The sequence below is a fragment of the Pipistrellus hanaki genome, assembly GCF_964339955.1.
Source record: "Pipistrellus hanaki genome assembly, chromosome: 1".
In the NCBI taxonomy this organism is placed as follows: Eukaryota; Metazoa; Chordata; class Mammalia; order Chiroptera; family Vespertilionidae; genus Pipistrellus; species Pipistrellus hanaki.
In genome coordinates this window covers 70,995,020-71,013,060 of record NC_140503.1, presented here as the reverse complement: position 1 = coordinate 71,013,060, position 18,041 = coordinate 70,995,020, and the positions used below count along the sequence as shown (strand labels likewise).

General features: G+C 42.4%; 1 protein-coding gene across 1 annotated transcript; it reads right to left on the bottom strand.

Moving 5' to 3' along the window:
* Positions 1 to 17: 17 nt before the first annotated feature.
* On the bottom strand, positions 18 to 18,015 carry TOX4 (TOX high mobility group box family member 4). The gene is made up of 9 exons (XM_084862924.1): positions 17,904 to 18,015; positions 17,624 to 17,692; positions 8,944 to 9,186; positions 7,836 to 8,096; positions 7,270 to 7,500; positions 4,394 to 4,474; positions 2,981 to 3,724; positions 1,750 to 1,913; positions 18 to 1,077 (listed from the first exon to the last, which is right to left on the bottom strand). Exons 1-9 carry the CDS (start codon positions 17,907 to 17,909, stop codon positions 1,017 to 1,019), a joined length of 1,860 nt encoding a protein of 619 aa, XP_084719050.1. The 5' UTR covers positions 17,910 to 18,015; the 3' UTR covers positions 18 to 1,016.
* Between the last annotated feature and the right edge of the window lie 26 nt (positions 18,016 to 18,041).

Sequence of the window (18,041 nt, the reverse complement as noted above, 5' to 3'; positions counted from 1 at the left end):
CAAACAAAATGAATGCATGGGAAGCATTAAATGTTGATTATTCAGTATAGGATGAAAGTGATTAGTAATTAATACTACATGAACATGATAATAAAGGGCTCTTGGGGACAGCATTTCTCAAGGTAAGATTTGAGTTTCCCTTAAGGTTATCACTAGGGCTATATGCTCTAAATATCTGCTGATCCTGTTACAACTGTGCTTGGTAGTCTATTCTTTGACTTAAATTTTCAAGAAAAGTAATATAAGTGCATTTTAGATTAAGTGCTTAGGATGTGCAGAGAATAGGCTTACGTAAATTAGGTAAGTGAAACCACTTCTGGCATATTTTTTTAAAGATAGCTTATCAAACACAACTGAATACAACTTTAGACTGGTGAAACTTCTATTAAAGATGTAGAGTTCTGCCTTTCACACTCAGAAACTGTGATAGCTGAGGTAAGAAAAGACAATGACTGCAGAAATATTTGTAAAGAAGAATAAGAAAATCCTAAATGATGTTATTTTCCATATAGCCCAGTGTGCCTGTATTGAAAACCTTTTTTTCTCAAAGCAATGTATAGATGTGCATTACTAGCTCTCTGTTTAAAAGGTATCCTTAAATTTAACCTTTTATTCCTTTTAAAATGGATGCACACAGTGGTAGGCTCAAAGCTTATATGTACTCTCATAATTTTAATCTTTTAGGCAAATCCTATGACAATTATACTAACAAGTTTCCTCAAACCACCCCCCCCCCTTCCCACCACCCCTATGTTCTGCTTGTCCATATTCCCGTCACCCTTTCCTTTGCTATTGTCACTGGCATCTCTGCTTGTACTTGGAAGTAAAAAGCAACCCCAGATTACAGCAAACTCAATGACCCTGCTCCATAGCCTGGCTATGGAAGAGGAGAAGTATGAAGGGACCATCATGGGCTCAGTTCAGGTACTATCAGAAGCCCAGCTTGAGTTTTAAAAGCAGGGTCTTGGACATGTTCCTGGCAGATAAATCTTCACTGGCTTGGAGATCAGGAAGGACTATTTTACAAACACCACTGTGTTCGAATTTCTAGAGGCTAACCAGGCCAAGAAGACGTCCCTAAGAGGAAAAAAAAGATACAAATAGAATTATAGTTTAGATGTATTCTTTCTTAATTATGTCTTAAACAAATAGGTTTTCAGTTAACTTCCTATAGCATCAAAGTTAAATGGTATCACTCAGTAGGAATATTAGGGCAATGGACCTAAAAGTCAACAGTATAGGCAATCCTAGTTTACGGAAGATGATCTGACATAGAAAATACCAATGCCTGGTTTCATGAATGTAGATAAATCCCAAGAAAATTTGGGAAGATGGACAAAATCTTCAGAACTCCAACTCCTGCCATACTTAGCACCTTATTATGCTATTTATCACTTATCCATTCTTCCTCAAATTCTAATTCCCTAAGTGTTCTGATTTGCACTAAGGAGATAGGCGAAGCTAATATTCAGTCACTAACTGCTTAATGTGTCATCATACATTTAAAGAGTATACCTAAAGGTAAATGTGGTACCTGGGAAGCATGACTGCTAATTAGTCTGTGTAGCAAATGTAAGCTCTTTATAAGCAGGGGAACTTGTATGATAGTCAGTCTCACAATCAGACATAACTTACTTTACCTAAGGTAAGGTATACTCTATCTAACGTAATACTGACATGCTCAGGTTACCATGTTTTCCAATAGTTAATTTTAGCAACACCTGAATTATAAGGGAAACTATAACTCACCTGCAGTGCTTCACCACACACTCATTGCTGCAGTATTCATTGTCCCAATCCTTACTCGCAACGGGAGGGTTCTCACAACCAGACCTCACACAGCGAGGCTGGGGTGAGATCGTCACTGGAGACCCACTCACCAATTCAACATCCATTTGAGAAGGAGACTCAACCTATGAGGAAGAAAGCACCAAAGATGGATTAGATATGCTACCTACCTTGCCAGCCACTAGTGAAATTAACTTTGGGACCCAATGGAGCAATAGGAGTTAACATCCCACACATGGGGTAACATTTCAAAAGAAGGTGAGTTTTTGGTATTCCACTTTTTATCCAGTTTTAGAACTTTGTCAAGCAGACTGATATGAAGCTTCTTCCCATTAGGAGACTGCTGGCTATATGCTAGTATATTGACCCTTTAACAATGGAGTTTTGAACTGCGAGGGTCCACTCAAGAGTATGCAGATTTACCTGCAGTTTAAGGGTCACTATTTTTGATCCAGGTTAGGAATCCATGTATGTGAAGGGTCAACTACTAGTTTTACATTCTTTAATTTTAATCTTACCCATCATTGACTTATTTCACACTTGAATATATAAAATCAAAAGCAGAATGTGAAAAGAGGTTGGGTCACCTCAACTAAGATTGCGAGATTTAAGAGAGGATAAAATGTGCCATTAGAAAAAGTGAAAGAACTTGGAGATTCATAGTTTCCTCCTGATAGAGGGATTACTTTTCTTTAAATTACTGCTTCATCAATTGTGGTGCTAGTCAAACAGATCCATATTTAAAAATAACCATTGGCCATGTATAAGTTAAAGTTAAGGTAATGTACATCTGTTTATGTCACTTTGGACTCATTGATGTGAACCAATTGAATTTTTCTAGCTATATCCCCTATCCATCTCCCCACTGAAAACATCAAGCCAAGCAGTCCAGATATAGGAGAAATGGAAGCACTTAAATCTCCAAAGCTTAGGATCCTTGGGTATAACCCTGGGCTTGGGTTGTACCCTCTCTAGTCAAATCACAGTATTTTGCTTAAAGAGTAGTCTGGGAAAGGAGGCCCCATAATGCTTTTCACCAAGAACATTACAGAGTGTTACAGGTGGGAACTGTCCTTTACAAGCTGTTTCATACTCCTGGTTGTCGAGCATTAAGTGCTTATGGCAACCCCTACTTTTATTGGATCAACAGAGGAGACTGATCATCAAAGGAAAGACTTGAAAACTGGCTCACCTCAGGAACTACATCTGTGATCATCTCACAGATCGTATCAGTAGAGGTCTCCTCCACTGTATGGGCCTCAGGGCTTGTGTTCATAGGCCGCTCAGGACTACTTTCCACAGTTGGTGGGACTAAGGTGGTCTGCATTTTCAGAGTGGGTCCAGGCACAATCTTGATCTGCAGAGGAGGTGGCTGTTGCTGTAAATTGATTCGAGCTTTCTGAGGTGGAGGCTGTTGCATGGCCTGGAGAGGGGGAGGCTGCTGCAGAATGGTCACTTGCTGCTGAGTGGGGGGCTGAGGCATCTGTTGCAATGGAGGTGGTTGTAGTCTGGGTGGAGGCAGTTGCATAGAAGCAGCAGCTGCTGCTGCTGCCTGCAACACTGACCGAGTAACAATCTGGGCTTGTTGACTGGGCTGTATAGTAGCTGTGCTGCTTTGGCCTAGTTGGATCCCCCTGGAGGTCACCACTGTGGCTGGAATAACAGTAACCATCCCTCCTTGGGACATGGTAATAGATGAGGGCAACACCTGTTTAGTAATAATCAACTTGGTGATATTAGGCTGACCCCCAGCCCCAGAAGTTGCCTGATTTGCCACATAGGATGAAAGAGTAGAGTTAACAACAATGGAAGGAGACAGGGTAGGGGGCTCTGTTGAGGCTGGTGCTGGAGATGCTGGGTCAACAGTAGCAACAGGAGGTGGAGAAGGAGTCTGTGATGGTGGCACTGGATCCAGCTCTACAGTTTCCACAGTGGCCTAAAAGACGACCAAAAAAAAAAAAGCCATTCAGAAATTTACTGTATTCCCTGGGACATATTCACTTTAATCACCTCCCAAAAGACAATGATAGATGGGGGGGGAGGAGGGGGGCGGGGGGGGGGGGGGGAGAAAGAAAAACAACAGCTGTGGGTGCTACCCTGTCTAAAGTAAACAATAAAAACAAACTCACAAAGACTCTTTAGTAAGATTTATGATGGATTTAGTAAGATTTACTGTTTAGTAAGATTTAATACTGACAACTCCAGCAAGAAACCATGCTGTATATATTTCTAAGCTTTAACTAGTTATTAAGAGGTTGCACAGGTTTTTGGTGGTATTATCTATACTAATAAAAGGATAATATGCTAATTAAACCAGGCATATTCCAGATGTCCTTTTGGACAAAGCCATTGGTAGTGAGGGCCGAGGTAGAGGTGGTTAGGGGCAATCAGGCAGGCAGGCAGGTGAGTAGTTAGGAGCCAGTGGTCCCCGATTGCAAGAGGGGTCCTGGATTGGAGAGGGTTCAGGCCGGGTTGAGGGACTCCCCCACACCCCCTCCCCAAACCCTGCCCATGCACGAATTCCATGCACTGGGCTCTAGTAACTAATAAACAGCTTGAAAAATATTTTATTGGTTTAAATATCCATCTGCCATAACCCTCTTACCTGACACTCTTGATTGTCTTTATAAGCAGCCAGAGCTTTTAGATACTCTTTCTTGGCAGCCTCAGTTTTCCTCTTATATACCTGCAGGAAAGAAAAACTGTTTAAGAAGTGCCCAAACGCCTAGAAAAGACTGATAATTCTTTTTTTCTTTTTTTTTAAAATATATTTTATTGATTTTTCATAGAGAGGAAGAGAGAGGGATAGAGAGTTAGAAATATCGATGAGAGAGAATCATCGATCAGCTGCCTCTTGCACACCCCCTACTGGAGATGTGCCTGCAACCAAGGTACATGCCCTTGCCCAGAATCGAACCCAGGACCTTTCAGTCCGCAGGCCAGTGCTCTACCCACTGAGCCAAACCGGTCCCAGCAAAAGATTGATAATTCTATTCATCACTGAATGACAATCTCAATCTGAATACTGACAACTCCAGCTTGGCCAGTGTTGCTCAGTGGTTGAGCATCGATCTATGAACCAGAAGGTCATGGTTTGATTCCCAGTCGGGGCATATGCCTGGATTGTGGGCTTTCTCTCCAGTGTAGGGTGTGCAGGAGTTAGCTTATCAAAGATTCTTTCTCATCACTGATGTTTCTCTCTCTCTCCCTCTCTAAAATCAATAAAGATATATGTATTTTTAAAATAAGTACTGGCAATTCCCTTTTAGTGAACATACTTTTGAAAGCTAGTAATCAAGACAGCCTCCATGCCAGACTTTCCAGTGACCAAGCATCTGAAAGCCAGCCAATCAACAAGAATCTTGCCAACCCTGGCTGGTTTGGCTCAGTGGACACCTACGGACTGAAGTGTTCCAGGTTTGAGTACTGGTCAAGGACACATGCCTGGGTTGTAGGCTCGATCCCCAGTAAGGGGGGTGCAGGAGGAAGCCAATCAATGATTCTCTCCCATCATTGATGTTTCTATTTCTCCCTCTCCCTCTCTGAAATTAATAAAAAAGGAAAAAAGAAAACTAAATAAATGAAAAGAGCCGAAACCAGTTTGGGCTCAGTGGATAGAGTGTCGGCCTGTGGACTGAAAGGTCCTGGGTTCGATTCCAGTCAAGGGCATGTATCTTGGTTGCAGGCACATCCCCAGTACGGGGTGTGCAAGAGGCAGCCGATGACTCTCTCTCATCGACGTTTCTAACTCTATCTCTCTCCCTTCCTCTCTGAAAAAAATCAATAAAATATATATTTTTTTTTTAAAGAAAAGAATCTTGCCAGAATAACTACACTTCTAAAGTTAACACCAACCCATGCCTACTTCGATTAGCAAAACAAATCCTGACCCCCAAATTATTTCAGATCAGTAGTCTGCATAGCCTGGGATTGTGCCTAACCAGTATACTCTCCCTTAAAAAATGTGTTAAATTAAAATCGCCAAAACCGGTTTGGCTCAATGGATAGAGGGTTGGCCTGCGGACTGAAGGGTCCCAGGTTCGATTCCAGTCAAGGACATGTACCTTGGTTGCAGGCACATCCCCATTAGGGATGTGCAAGAGGCAGCTGATCGATGATTCTCTCTCATCAATGTTTCTAACTCTATTTCTCACTCTTCCTCTCTATAAAAAAATCAATAAAAAATATATATATATTTAAAGTGTTAAATTGTTTGCAATGATGGCTACAAGAACTCTTTCCATTTTGTATACCTCTTCTTCCATTAAGAGCTGAATCTTTCTTTGAATTTGCTCTTTCTTTGAATCTGGGCTAGCTCTATGAATTCCGTTGACCATTAAAATGTGGCTGAAGTGACACAAAAAATCTTGGGTATCTGTTTTTGTCCTCTTGGATCACTGGTCAACATTTGCCATACTGTAAAGAAGCTCATCTAAATGTGGAAGATAGAGGCCGTGTGAAAGAGGTAGCAGCAAATGCCAGACATGGGAGCAAAGTAACCCTGGCCAGCCATACCAGCTGTCCCTTGACTACAACCACGGAAATGTGCCCAGGAAAGAACATTAGGAAAACCACCCAATCAATTTGAAGAATCATGGGAAATAATAAATTGCCATTTTAAAAATTTGTGGTGCTTTGAGTAGCAACAGATAACTAATACAGTTATCTAGAATAAATTTACTCTTTTCAAACTAAGTAGCAATTTCTCTTTCACACAAAACCTAGATAGTGTATGATAATTATAGCCATTTCAATTCTATCCTTTATTACATAGTATCACAATTTTCATTATTTATTTATTTTAAATTCTAGAGGCCCATTGCACAACATTCGTGCACTGGAGGGTCCCTCAGCCCAGCCTGTGCCCTCTTGCAGTCTGGGACCCCAAGGGGTCCTTTGCACTGCCACAGAGCTGGGAGGCTCCCACACCACTGCTGTGCTTGCCAGCCATGAGCCCTATGGGAGCGCACTGACCATCAGGGGTGCTCAAAAGCATTGATTAGCTAACTTTTGCATGCCCCTATGTGCCCTGACCGGGGTTCACACTCAACCACTGAGCTTGGTGGCCAGGCACAATTTTCATTAAAAAAAAAAAAAAAAAATCCACATTAAATTTAGGGAGATTAATCATAGTTTTTAATTGTAAAATAAGCCAATGAGAAAATTCCTAAATTCTAAATCTAAACTTAGTAGATTTTAGAGTTAGCCACAACATGCAACTTATGAAGAAACAGCCTAATTTTACAGTGGGGGAAAAAAGGCTTAGAAAAGCTAGATTCAGTGTTTCTATCAATATAATAATTGATACTTTTTAGTTAGTATATGGCTGCAGCTTCTAAGACAAAGGATGATCTGTAAATGACATTAACAAAGAGGTGATAAACACGTAAGAAAGTTAAAATAAAACTTAAGTTTCATCAGCCCTTTACTTAAAAACTTCTAGAACATTCCCTATCCACTAGTTCCTCATTGTTTGCTCACCTGTTTTTGCTCCTCTCCAAGACTGTCCCACATGGAGGCCACAATTTTTGAAACTTCTCCAAAAGTGGCATTGGGATTCTGTCCCTTGATGGCAGCCTGTGTATCACGAAAGAATAAGGCATATGCGGAAACTGGTTTCTGAGGTTCATTAGGATCTTTCTTTTTTCTCTTCTTTGGGGTCTTCTGCTTTTTCCCTGCTTCCACAACAACTGTCTTCTGGCTGGGAAGTTGCTGCAGGGGAAAAAGAGAGAATTACAAGAAGGAAGAAGGGAAGTATATCTGGAGAACTACAAGAAAAGGACTTTTATATGGGGAAACTAGCTACATGGAGGAATTTTCAGAAATACTAAAAATAGAGGCAATAGGATTAAGATATTAATAAAGTATATGGGGTCCAATAAGAATGAAGACTGGGAGGAACTTTACACACTATAAATTGAGAGGCAGGACCCCATACCCAGAAAAGACTAGAGGAGATGGCAGAACAGGTGTAAAGTTCTCTGTGTGCCAAGAGTTTTATCCCAGAATATCAGGGCAGATTTCATTTTTGGCAGGGAATGCCTCACCCTCCGGAAATCCTCAACACCATCCTCATGAAGTGAATTAGTAGGTGAAGGGGTGGTTGAAAGACGATCCTCAGGTGACTGGGCAGGTGGAAGAATGGTACCACCCCCTAAGCTTAAACCAAGTTGAGAACTCAGTTCTGACTGATCAATGGTGGTCAACTGGTTATGCCCCATCAAGCCAGACGTCATGTCTGTCATTGGTACATCAATTGTAACAGGTGGGTTGGCGCTATACTGAGTTCCTATAGAATGGTCCAAGTCCTGAGAAAAGCAGAAGGACTAATTAAACATTAAATATAAAGAACACCACTCTTCCCCCCACCGAGTTCAGGACAGTTTATAAACACCCTACTCATCTACATTGTACCATTGTTTAGACTCTAAACATAAAATAATTTGTCTACATATAAAACATTGCTTTTTAATAAAGTACATAAATTAGTAAAGTCACTTCTTTGTATTCCAAAGCCTGTTCTAAAACAACTAAAAATAACCAGAGGTCTTAATTTTGGACAAATTAAAGAGTTAATAAATTATTTGGTAATCTGGAGGTAGTAATGACACAAGGATTAAAGAAAAACTTCTGTGTACACTGCTAAAATGATGGATTTTAAAGTTGCAATACACAGGCAATCGAGTAATAAGGCCGAAGTCAAGATGTTTCATATTAAATGTGTGGAGATGTGCTACTAATGAGATGTGCTGAAAGCCCAATATACTGATTTATAACACTTACTGACCCACAGTTAATACATTTTGTTCAGACTGTTTTTGAATAAATCAATGTGTCAGCTATCACACGCACATTTGGATCCTAGGATGTGAAGGCTATATTAAAAGGGGGAGACTGCTTGCAAATCACAAATCATCTTCAATTCAGGATTAATCTTCAGGTGACGGGACACTACTATTTTAAACCATTTTTCAAGTAAAATTCACTCAGATGATACATTTCATTCATTCAATGTACTTTAAGTCTTTATCAATGAGCCTTCATCCACAAGAGAAACATGTAATACTCAAGTGCAACAGGGAACAGAATCCCTTTTATCTTCCCTAACACCATGCCTAGGAGTTTGGGTAAGCCTAAACATATTTTGCCCCTTACCATGGTCAAGCCCCCACTCAGGAGCCCCCCGCCCTGCTCCATCAAGCCATGAGTCATGCCCACAGGCATGTCCAATGTCTGGACCCCATATTGGGCTGAAAAGCTGCCATCCTGAGAGGAGGATGGGTCTGCCAGATCATCAAAGTGGCCAACCACATCTGAGACAGCCAATGTCGGATCAGAATCCAAGGAGATAGGTGGGATTTCAAACTCTTCATCACCAAGGCTTGGTGTATGGAATGTCTGTAAGGGGGGAAAAGAGAGGAAAAATAATTAGTGGGAAGAGGAGAAATTGTATACTTGTAAGTGAAGAACATGGCTGAGTACTGAGAATTCTCAGTGTACCTCTTCCCAACCGGGATCCTATTTTTGTTATCAATTTCTTAGGACCTGTTTAGTTTTACAACTAAACCTCTCTGTCTCATATCCTTGGATGTATGGCACATACAAAGCTGTCAACATCAATCACAATTTTGAATTTTTTTTTTATCTCTTCTATTTTTATCATCTCAGCGGCCCTAAAATATTATGTCTATTATTCTAATGAATAATCCTTTCGGCAGCATTAGTAACGACTCAGACTTTATTACCTGTTTAGCTATGAAAGTCTCTCCAAGGATCCTAAAGATTTCACTACTACTACGCCTAAGCTGTTAGACCACAGAAATTCATTGTCAACCTGACAATTAAATTCTGTTGTTTTATGTTCCTTTGAAACTTTTCCTATCATGGGTACCTTACCTCCCTCTAAAATGTATGCACTTAAGAGTTTGCTATATCTTTTCCATTTTAGAAATCATGACGTTAACAACAAATAAGATTCCTATTTGTATAGTATTTTTGAAAAATCTAACAATGCCAAAATAAGGATAATAGTGAAGAGAAAAACATAAGAGCTACTGTCAAAAGATAAACTGGTGCTCACTCTGGCAGCGCATAAACTAAAATTGGATGATTAATTAGCATGGCCCCTGCACATGATGAAACACATATTAATGAATCATTCCATAATTATTTTTTAAATGGCAAACTGGTTTTTTATCAGCTCCTGAACATAATCTTGCTCTGACTAAGCCTTTCTGTTAAGTGAGGAAGAAAAAGATTACTCCAGCTGGCTAAAGACTCAATCCCTTCCTCTGAGTCCAACTACAAAAATAATACACTCTTTCTATTCCGAATGGGGCCACCACACACAGAGCTAACAGACCAATTGCTGACATAAGACACATTAAATGTTATGGTTTCTTTTGACATTAAAATGGCACCCAGCAGGCGTGGCTCAATGTCTGGATGTTGACCTATGAATCAGATGGTCATGGTTCGATTCCTGGTCAGGGCACAGGCCCGAGTTGTGGGCTCAATCCCCGCAACCTTGGAGTACTGGGACAGCACTCTAACCAACCAAGAGCTTACATGACACCGAAAATACAGTTTAGATTCACGTGAGCACTTTTCAGGAAGTGGGTACAAAGATTTTTTTTTAAACCAAATTCTCATGCAAACAAACAAGCTACAGAGACAGGAAAAAGAACAGGGGAAACATTTATTATGCTAGATCAATGTTATATAATAGTAGTTTGAAAAAATTTTAAAGATACAGATTGTTTTGGCAAAGTAAAAAGATGCCTATCCACAACAAATAATGCTTACCATACAAATAAAAAAGCAACTCTGCTGAGATATGAAATGATTTGTTAATGAAAACTCTAAAAGAATAAAAATTCATATCCAAAATAAGAGACGAGTGTTCTACAAAGGACTAACCCTCATAAACCATCTGGAGTGCTCTCATGCACTACACTAAAAAAACATACATGCTGAGATTCCATTGTATCGAATTAACAAGGCATTCTTTGTATGTTCAACCTCCTGAAAACATCTTTGTCAGTCATTATCTGTGGCTTTAATGGTATTGTGTATGTTTTGGGGGGAGAGCAGGGAGGTGGGTTACGTTGTTTTGCTTATTTGATTTTCTTCCTTTAAGTAGAAAGAGTAAAATAATGGCAATAAGCCCTAGCTGGTTTGGCTCAGTGGATAGAGCGTCGGGCCTGTGGACTCAAGGGTCCTAGGTTTGATTCCAGCCAAGGGCACAAGCCTTGATGTGGGCTCAATCCCCAGTAGGGGGCGTGCAGGAGGCAGCTGATCAATGATTCTCTCTCACCATTGATGTTTCTATCTCCCTCTCCATTCCTAAAATCAATAAAAATATATTTTAAAAATAATGGCAATGAATAAGAATACAGAAGAGTAAACCACATGCTAGAATAAATACAGAGACTCTCTCTAAATCCCTTTACTACACAAATGATTTGAAAGATTATGATTAAAATCCAATTATGAAAATCCAAACTTATTTTGGTGGATCTACTACATCAGTGTTTCCCAACCTTCTCTCATGATGAGAATCACCTGGTGGAGTTGTTAAAACACAGATTCCTGAATCCCAACTAAGAAGTGCTAAACTAGAATTTTTGAGAACATATAGGTAAAATTGCATACCTAACTTAGTGCTCTGTATATAACATCTGTGTTAGAGCACTAGTTAAGTATACAATTTTACCTATATGTTCCCAAAAATTCTAGTTTAGCACTTCTTAGTTGGGATTCAGGAATCTGTGTTTTAACAACTCCACCAGGTGATTCTCATCATGAGAGAAGGTTGGGAAACACTGCTCTAGACTATCAAATATAAAACAAAGGTAACTATCAAGTATCAAAGTAAATATAAATGATATGAGCACAGAAGGAGAAAATAGAAACATGATGAAGTTACCTTCTCACTCAGCTTTTTTCCCCTTCTCTGTTAAATTCCTGGGCCTTTTAGGGGGAAGAAGCAGTTTGGGTATTATGGTTTATAAAATAAGGAGGTTGCCCAGCTGGTATGAATCAGTGGTTGAGCACTGACCTATGAACCAGGAAGTCATTGTTTGATTCCCGGTCAGGACACATGACTGAGTTGTGGGCTTGATCCCAAAAGTGGGGTATGTAAGAGGCAGCTGATCAATGGTTCTCTCTTGTCACTGATGTTTCTATCTCTCTCTCCCTCTCCCTTACTCTCCAAAATAAAAAATATATACTAATAAAAGGGTAATATGCTAATTAGACTAGGAGAATTTCCGGGAGACCTTCTGGAAGGACATCCTTCTGGACAAAGTCATGGTGGCTTGGCCGAGGCAGAGTTGGTTAGGGACGATAAGGCTGGCGTAGAGGGGAAATTGGGGGCAAGCAGGCTGGTGGGGGGTGGGGGAGGAAGGAGACAGTTGGGGGCGATAAGGCAGGCAAGGGGGGACAGCTGGGGGCGAGCAGGCTGGCAAGGGGGGGGCAGCTGGGGGCAATCAGGCCGGCAGGGGAGGGCAGTTGTTGGTGAGCTGGCCAGCAGGGGGGGGGGGGGGCGCGCAGGTGGGGGTGATCAGGCCAGCAAGGGGGGCAGTTGGGGGCAAGCTGGCTGGCAGAGGGGGCAGTTGGGGGGCGAGCAGGCCAGCAAGGGGGGGGGGGTAGTTGGGGGTGAGCAAGCCTGCAGGGCAGCACAGTTGGGAGTGATCAGGCTGGCAGGGGGGCAGTTGAAAGGTAGGGCAGTTAGGGGTGTTCAGGTTGGCAGGCAGGTAGGTGAGCAGTTAGGAGCCAGTGGTCCCAGACTGCGAAAGGGACCACTGTGGGATTGGGCCTAAACTGGCAGTTGGACATCCTCTGAGGAGTCCCAGAATGGAAAGGGTGCAGGCTGGGCTGAGGGAACCCCCCAGCTCCCATGCACAAATATCATGCACCAGGCCACTAGTATTTAAAATAAAATAAGGAGGCTTACCTATTGAGGGAACAACAACAAAAAACTAACAACCATTTCCTTCCCATTTCACACTCCCATACCAAAACACACAATCCAGCATTTTAGTTTCTTGTGTAAATTATTCATTTTAAAGAAATTTAATCCAATACATATTTATTCAATAGTACACTAGTACCATGTGTTATTTAAATAATTTATTGTTCTTAAAAACTGACATAGTAGCCCTGACTGGTGTCATTTGGTTGGGAGTCAGCCCTAGCACTCAAAGATTGCCAGTTCCATTCCTGTCAGGGTAAATGCCCAGGTTGCAGGCTCCATCCCCAGTAGAGGGTGTGCAGGAAGCAGCTGCTCTATGTCTTGCTCTCACATCAATGTTCCTCTCCTCTCCTCTCCCTCTCCCCTCCCTCTCCCCTCCCCTCCCCTCCCCTCCCCTCCCCTCCCCTCCCCTCCCCTCCCCTCCCCTCCCCTCCTCTCTCTCTCTCTCTCTCTCTCTCTCTCTCTCTCTCTCTCTTCTCCCAAAAATCTATTAAACTGATATAGTAGTGATTTTTAACTATTCAGCCTAAAATCATTAACTGGTTCTAATATTATAAATGCTATTTCTAATTAAAGTATACTTATGACTTATTATTTTCCCAAAGTGCTCAAAACACCATCTATACTAATAGAAGGGTGATATGCTAATTAGACTGGGAGACCTTCTGGACATCCTTCTGGACAAAGCCATGGTGACAGGGCTGAGAGAGAGACAGTTAGAGACAATCAGGCCAGGAGGGGAGGGCAGTTGGAGGCGCAGGCTGGCAGGGGGAGCCCAGTTTGGGGCAGGAAGGCTGGCAAGATGGGAGCAAGCAGGCTGGCAGGCAAGGGCAGTTGAGATGATCAGAACAGCAGGGGGGACAGTTGAGGATGAGCAGACTGGCAGGCGGGGGCTGTTGGGGATGAGCAGGCCTGCAGGAGGGCAATTTGTGAGCATGCAGGCAGAGTGGTTAGAGGCAATGGTCCTGGCTTGTGAGAGGAATGTCCGACTGCCGGTTTAGGGATCGGGCCTAAACCATCAGTCAGACATCCCCCAAGGGGTCCCAGATTGAAGAGGGTGCAGACCAGGCTGAGAGACACCACCCCCTTCACAAATTTCATGCAGTGGGCCACTAGTATCATTATATAGGAGCCAACCTGAATGAAAGAAAAGATTAAATTCCTTTAGATTATAGACTTTTCCTATCTCAAACAATGTTATAACAAATGCTAAGCTTTTCTCTCTGGACATGTACTCTTTAAAAATTATTTTTTATTTACTGAAGCATAACTTATATATACACAAATTTTAAATATATATTTCAATGGATTTTTTAACATATGCTAACATCCAATTAACCACCACTCAGATCAAGGATACAGATATTTCTATCACTCCAAAATATTTTCTCATGCTCCTTCCCAGTCAATGTTCCCTCCTTCCACAACAAATATCACTATTCTGATTTATATCATTACTAGAGGCCCAGTGCACAAAATTCATGAATGGGGGGGGTGTCCCCTCAGCCCAGCCAGCACCCTCTCCAATCCAGGACCCCTTGGGGGATGTCTGACTGCTGTTTTCAGACATCTCTCTCACAATCCTGGACCACTGGTTCCTAATCGCTCACCTGCCTGCTGGTCAGGTCGCCTCCAACTGCCTCACCCCCGCCAGCCTGGTCACCCCTTACTGCCCCCCTCCATCAGCCTGTTTGCCCCTCACTGCCCCCACTGCCGGCCTAATTTCCCCCAAATGCACCCCTCCCCCGCTGGCCTAGTCACCTCTTACTGCCCTCCCAAGCCCCTTCCCCCACAACTGGTTGCCCCACACAGCCTGTTATTCAGTCATTTGGTCATCCCTCACTAACCCCCCTACTGGCCTGGCTATAGGCAACCATCTAGTGAGGGTGTGAGGGTTAATTTGCATATCACCTCTTCATTATGTAGGAGTTTAGTATTGCATATTTCTTCATTAAAAATAAACTCATGTTGTGTCTATTCTTTTATGTCTGGCTTCTGTTGCTTACATTATAATTTTGAGATTATCCAAATTGCATTTATTAATAGTTCATTTTTTATTACTGTGTAGTATTCCTTTTTACAGATGTACCAGTTTACAGACACTTGGGTTGTTTCCAATGCTTAGCTACTATGATGCTGTGAACATAAATGTTTTTGGTGAATATATGCACTCATTTGTCCCATATGTGTATCAAAGAGTGGAATCATTAGGTCACAGGGTAGGTATATGCTTATCCTTTAAAAAAAAAAAAAAAAAAAAAAAAAAAATATATATATATATATATATATATATATATATATATATATATATATTATTGATTTTTTACAGAGAGGAAGGGAGAGTTAGAAACGTCAATGAGAGAGAAGCATCGATCAGCTGCCTCCTGCACACCCCCACTGGGGATGTGCCCGCAACCAAGGTACTTCCCCTTGACCGGAATTGAACCTGGGACCCTTCAGTCTGCAGGCCGACGCTCTATCCACTGAGCCAAACCAGCCAGGGCATGTTATATGCTTATCCTTAGTAGATACTGTCAGTTTTCCAAAGTGGTTGAATCAATTTACACTCTTACCAGCAATGATTAAGAGTTATCTACTTCCTTGTCAACTCTTGGAATTGTCAGTCTTTTTTATTTTAAACATTCTGGTGGATATGCAATGGGATCTCCTTGATTTTAATTTGCATTTCTCTGATGAGTGATGATGACCCTTTTTCAGATGCCTAGTGGCAATTTGGATTTGTTCTTTTGTGAAGTATGTGTTCAAATCTTTTGCCCATATTAGCATTATCAGGTGATCGCTTCCTAAGTTATATAAATGTGTAGTCACTAAGTTGTACACCTAAAACTAATATAATATTGTTTGACAATTGTAATAAAAAAAAAACAGGGAGGCAGGATTTAAACAAAGGTCTCTCCATCACCATGCACTGCCTCCTATCATGACATAGAATTCAGCACCTAGAAAGTACTCAATATAATGAATGCCGTAGCTGAGTAGCTCAGTTGATTAGAGCATTGACCCACATGTCAGATTGCAGATTCAATCCACGCTCAGGGCACATTCAAGAAGCAACCAATGAGTACATATATGGGTAGGACAACAAATCGATGTCTCTCTCTTACCTCTCTCCTCTCCCCTTTTCTAAAAGAAAAAAATTTTAAATTACCTTTACTACCCTCTTTCCCCGAAAATAAGACAGTGTCTTATATTAATGTTTGATCCCAAAGATGCGCTAGGTTTTATTTTCAGGGGATGTCTTATTTTTCCATGAAGAAGAATACGGTACACATTTATTGTTAAATGAAAATAAAGGATATTTATTACCTGTATATGGTATGGTAGTATGGTAGCTGTCAACACAAACCAGACAAACTGTGAATCCTACAGTATCAAGAATTTACTCATTTATTCAATGACAATCATGTCATCATCTTCTGGAATATCATCATAACAATCCAATTCCTGAATTTCCTGTGACTCCATTTCTTTCAGAATCAGTGGACCAAATCTCTCATGTTTAGCCTGGGGGGGGGGGCCTTATTTTTTGGGGGGGTGCCTTATATTTCACTCAGAAGGAAACCTGTAAGAAGGTCTTATTTTCGGAGGATGTCTTATTTTCGGGAAAACACGGTAGTTCTGAGTGGCTCACTATAAGACCAGATACAACAAAAACCATAATCTGATTAAAATAGAGCTTAAAAAACAAAACAAACAAACAGACAAAACAAAAAAAAAACAAACGGGAAATGAAGGTGAAGTGGCAATGAGGAGAAGAACTATTAACAATGACAAAGTCCAGAGCTAAAGGAAGCCACTGAAATTTAGTTATCAGCTTCTTGCCAAAGTATTTTTGTCTTTATAAACGTCTTAAAGTCATAAAAGCAAAAACAAAGGACAGGCTCAAACCCAGAAAGTTTCTAGATGTGGACAATGTGAAATTAACCGCAGTTTAGAGAAATTTAATTGTGGAAACCTGATTTAGAAGAAACTGGCAATGATGCACTTTCTTTTAAGTGAGTCTTTTTAAAAAAAATACATTTTTTTTAAAAAAGTTGTTTTTAGAGGGACAGAGAGAAACATCAATGATGAGAGAGAATCATTGATCAGCTGCATCCTGAACCTCCCTACTGGGGATCCAGCCCGCAGCCAGGCATGTGCCCTTGACCAGAATGGAACCGACCTCCTGGTTGATATAGCTCCACGCTCAACCACGGAGCCACGCCAATACTTCTGTTTATCAACATCACAAGAAACGACCATTGTAGCCATCTGACAGCTGGAGAGACCGTGACATGCAAAGGTGAAGCAACCTGAGTCACTGGCAAACAGACGCACATGCCTCACTCCTTTCATGTTCTCTGGTTAACGACTTCCTTTCGTCCTGTCACTTAGCAAAACAAGCTAACTCTTCTGTTTTTTATCGCTGAGTAGGTCATCTGAACGAAACAAAGACCCCCTTCCACAGAGTTGTTCCAAGAAGGAACACATGCTCACGGTGTTAACCCCTTCCAGGCAATGCTCCTTCCCTCCGCACCCCAGTTTCTTCAGCTGAAATGTTCTCTTCCCCCGGCCATTCCCTCAGGATCGTCCCTGCAATTACTTCGCCCCCAACCAGAGGAGACAATTCCCCTCCGTCTTCCCCTCCGGGGGCACTCGGAAGCAGGTTAGCTCTTTCCTCCGCCCCGCCTTTCTGCTGACAGCAGCCCCCAGGCCTCCCCACTAGTCCTCAGGGTCCAGAAGAGTCTGGGTGCCAACAGCGGCCTCGGCCGCCGGCCCCGGCCCCCCCCCTCCGCCCCCTCCCACCGCCTCCTCCGCCCCGGCCCTGCCCCCGCGCCCGCGCCCGCAGCCCGTGCTCACCTCGGCCCCTGACAGGAAGGGGTGTGAGGGCCCTGTGATCGTCAGGTAATTGTCGTTTCCTCCGGGAAACTGGGAGCCAAAGGAAAGCCGCGGGGAGAAGTGAGGCGAGAAGGGAGTTTTAGCTTGGAGCGACCGATGCTGACCCCGACATTCAGACCACAACGCTCCCCCCCCCCCTCCATCCCCAAACCCCACTCCCTCTGCAGCCCCGTCAACCGCCCCGCCGCCCCGCGTCCCGCCTCCGCTCTCTCGGCAGCCTGCTCAGCGCTCAAGTTCTCACCTCCATCTTCACACACAACGGTTACCGGCTACCGCCGCCTCAGTCCCCGCATCGTCCCCACCGCCCCCACTGGACCCGCGGCTGCCGTCACTTCCGCGAGGACGCGTCACTCGCCGCCGATTGGAAGGCGCGCCTGCC

Excerpts from the sequence above, each read along its gene's own strand:
- TOX4 (XM_084862924.1), bottom strand. Across the intron at positions 9,187-17,623 it reads CCTTCCTGTCAGGGGCCGAG|ACATTCCATACACCAAGCCT; the intron begins GTGAGCACGGGC and ends CCCCCCTTACAG. Across the intron at positions 1,078-1,749 it reads TGTGTGGTGAAGCACTGCAG|GGACGTCTTCTTGGCCTGGT; the intron begins GTGAGTTATAGT and ends TTTTCCTCTTAG.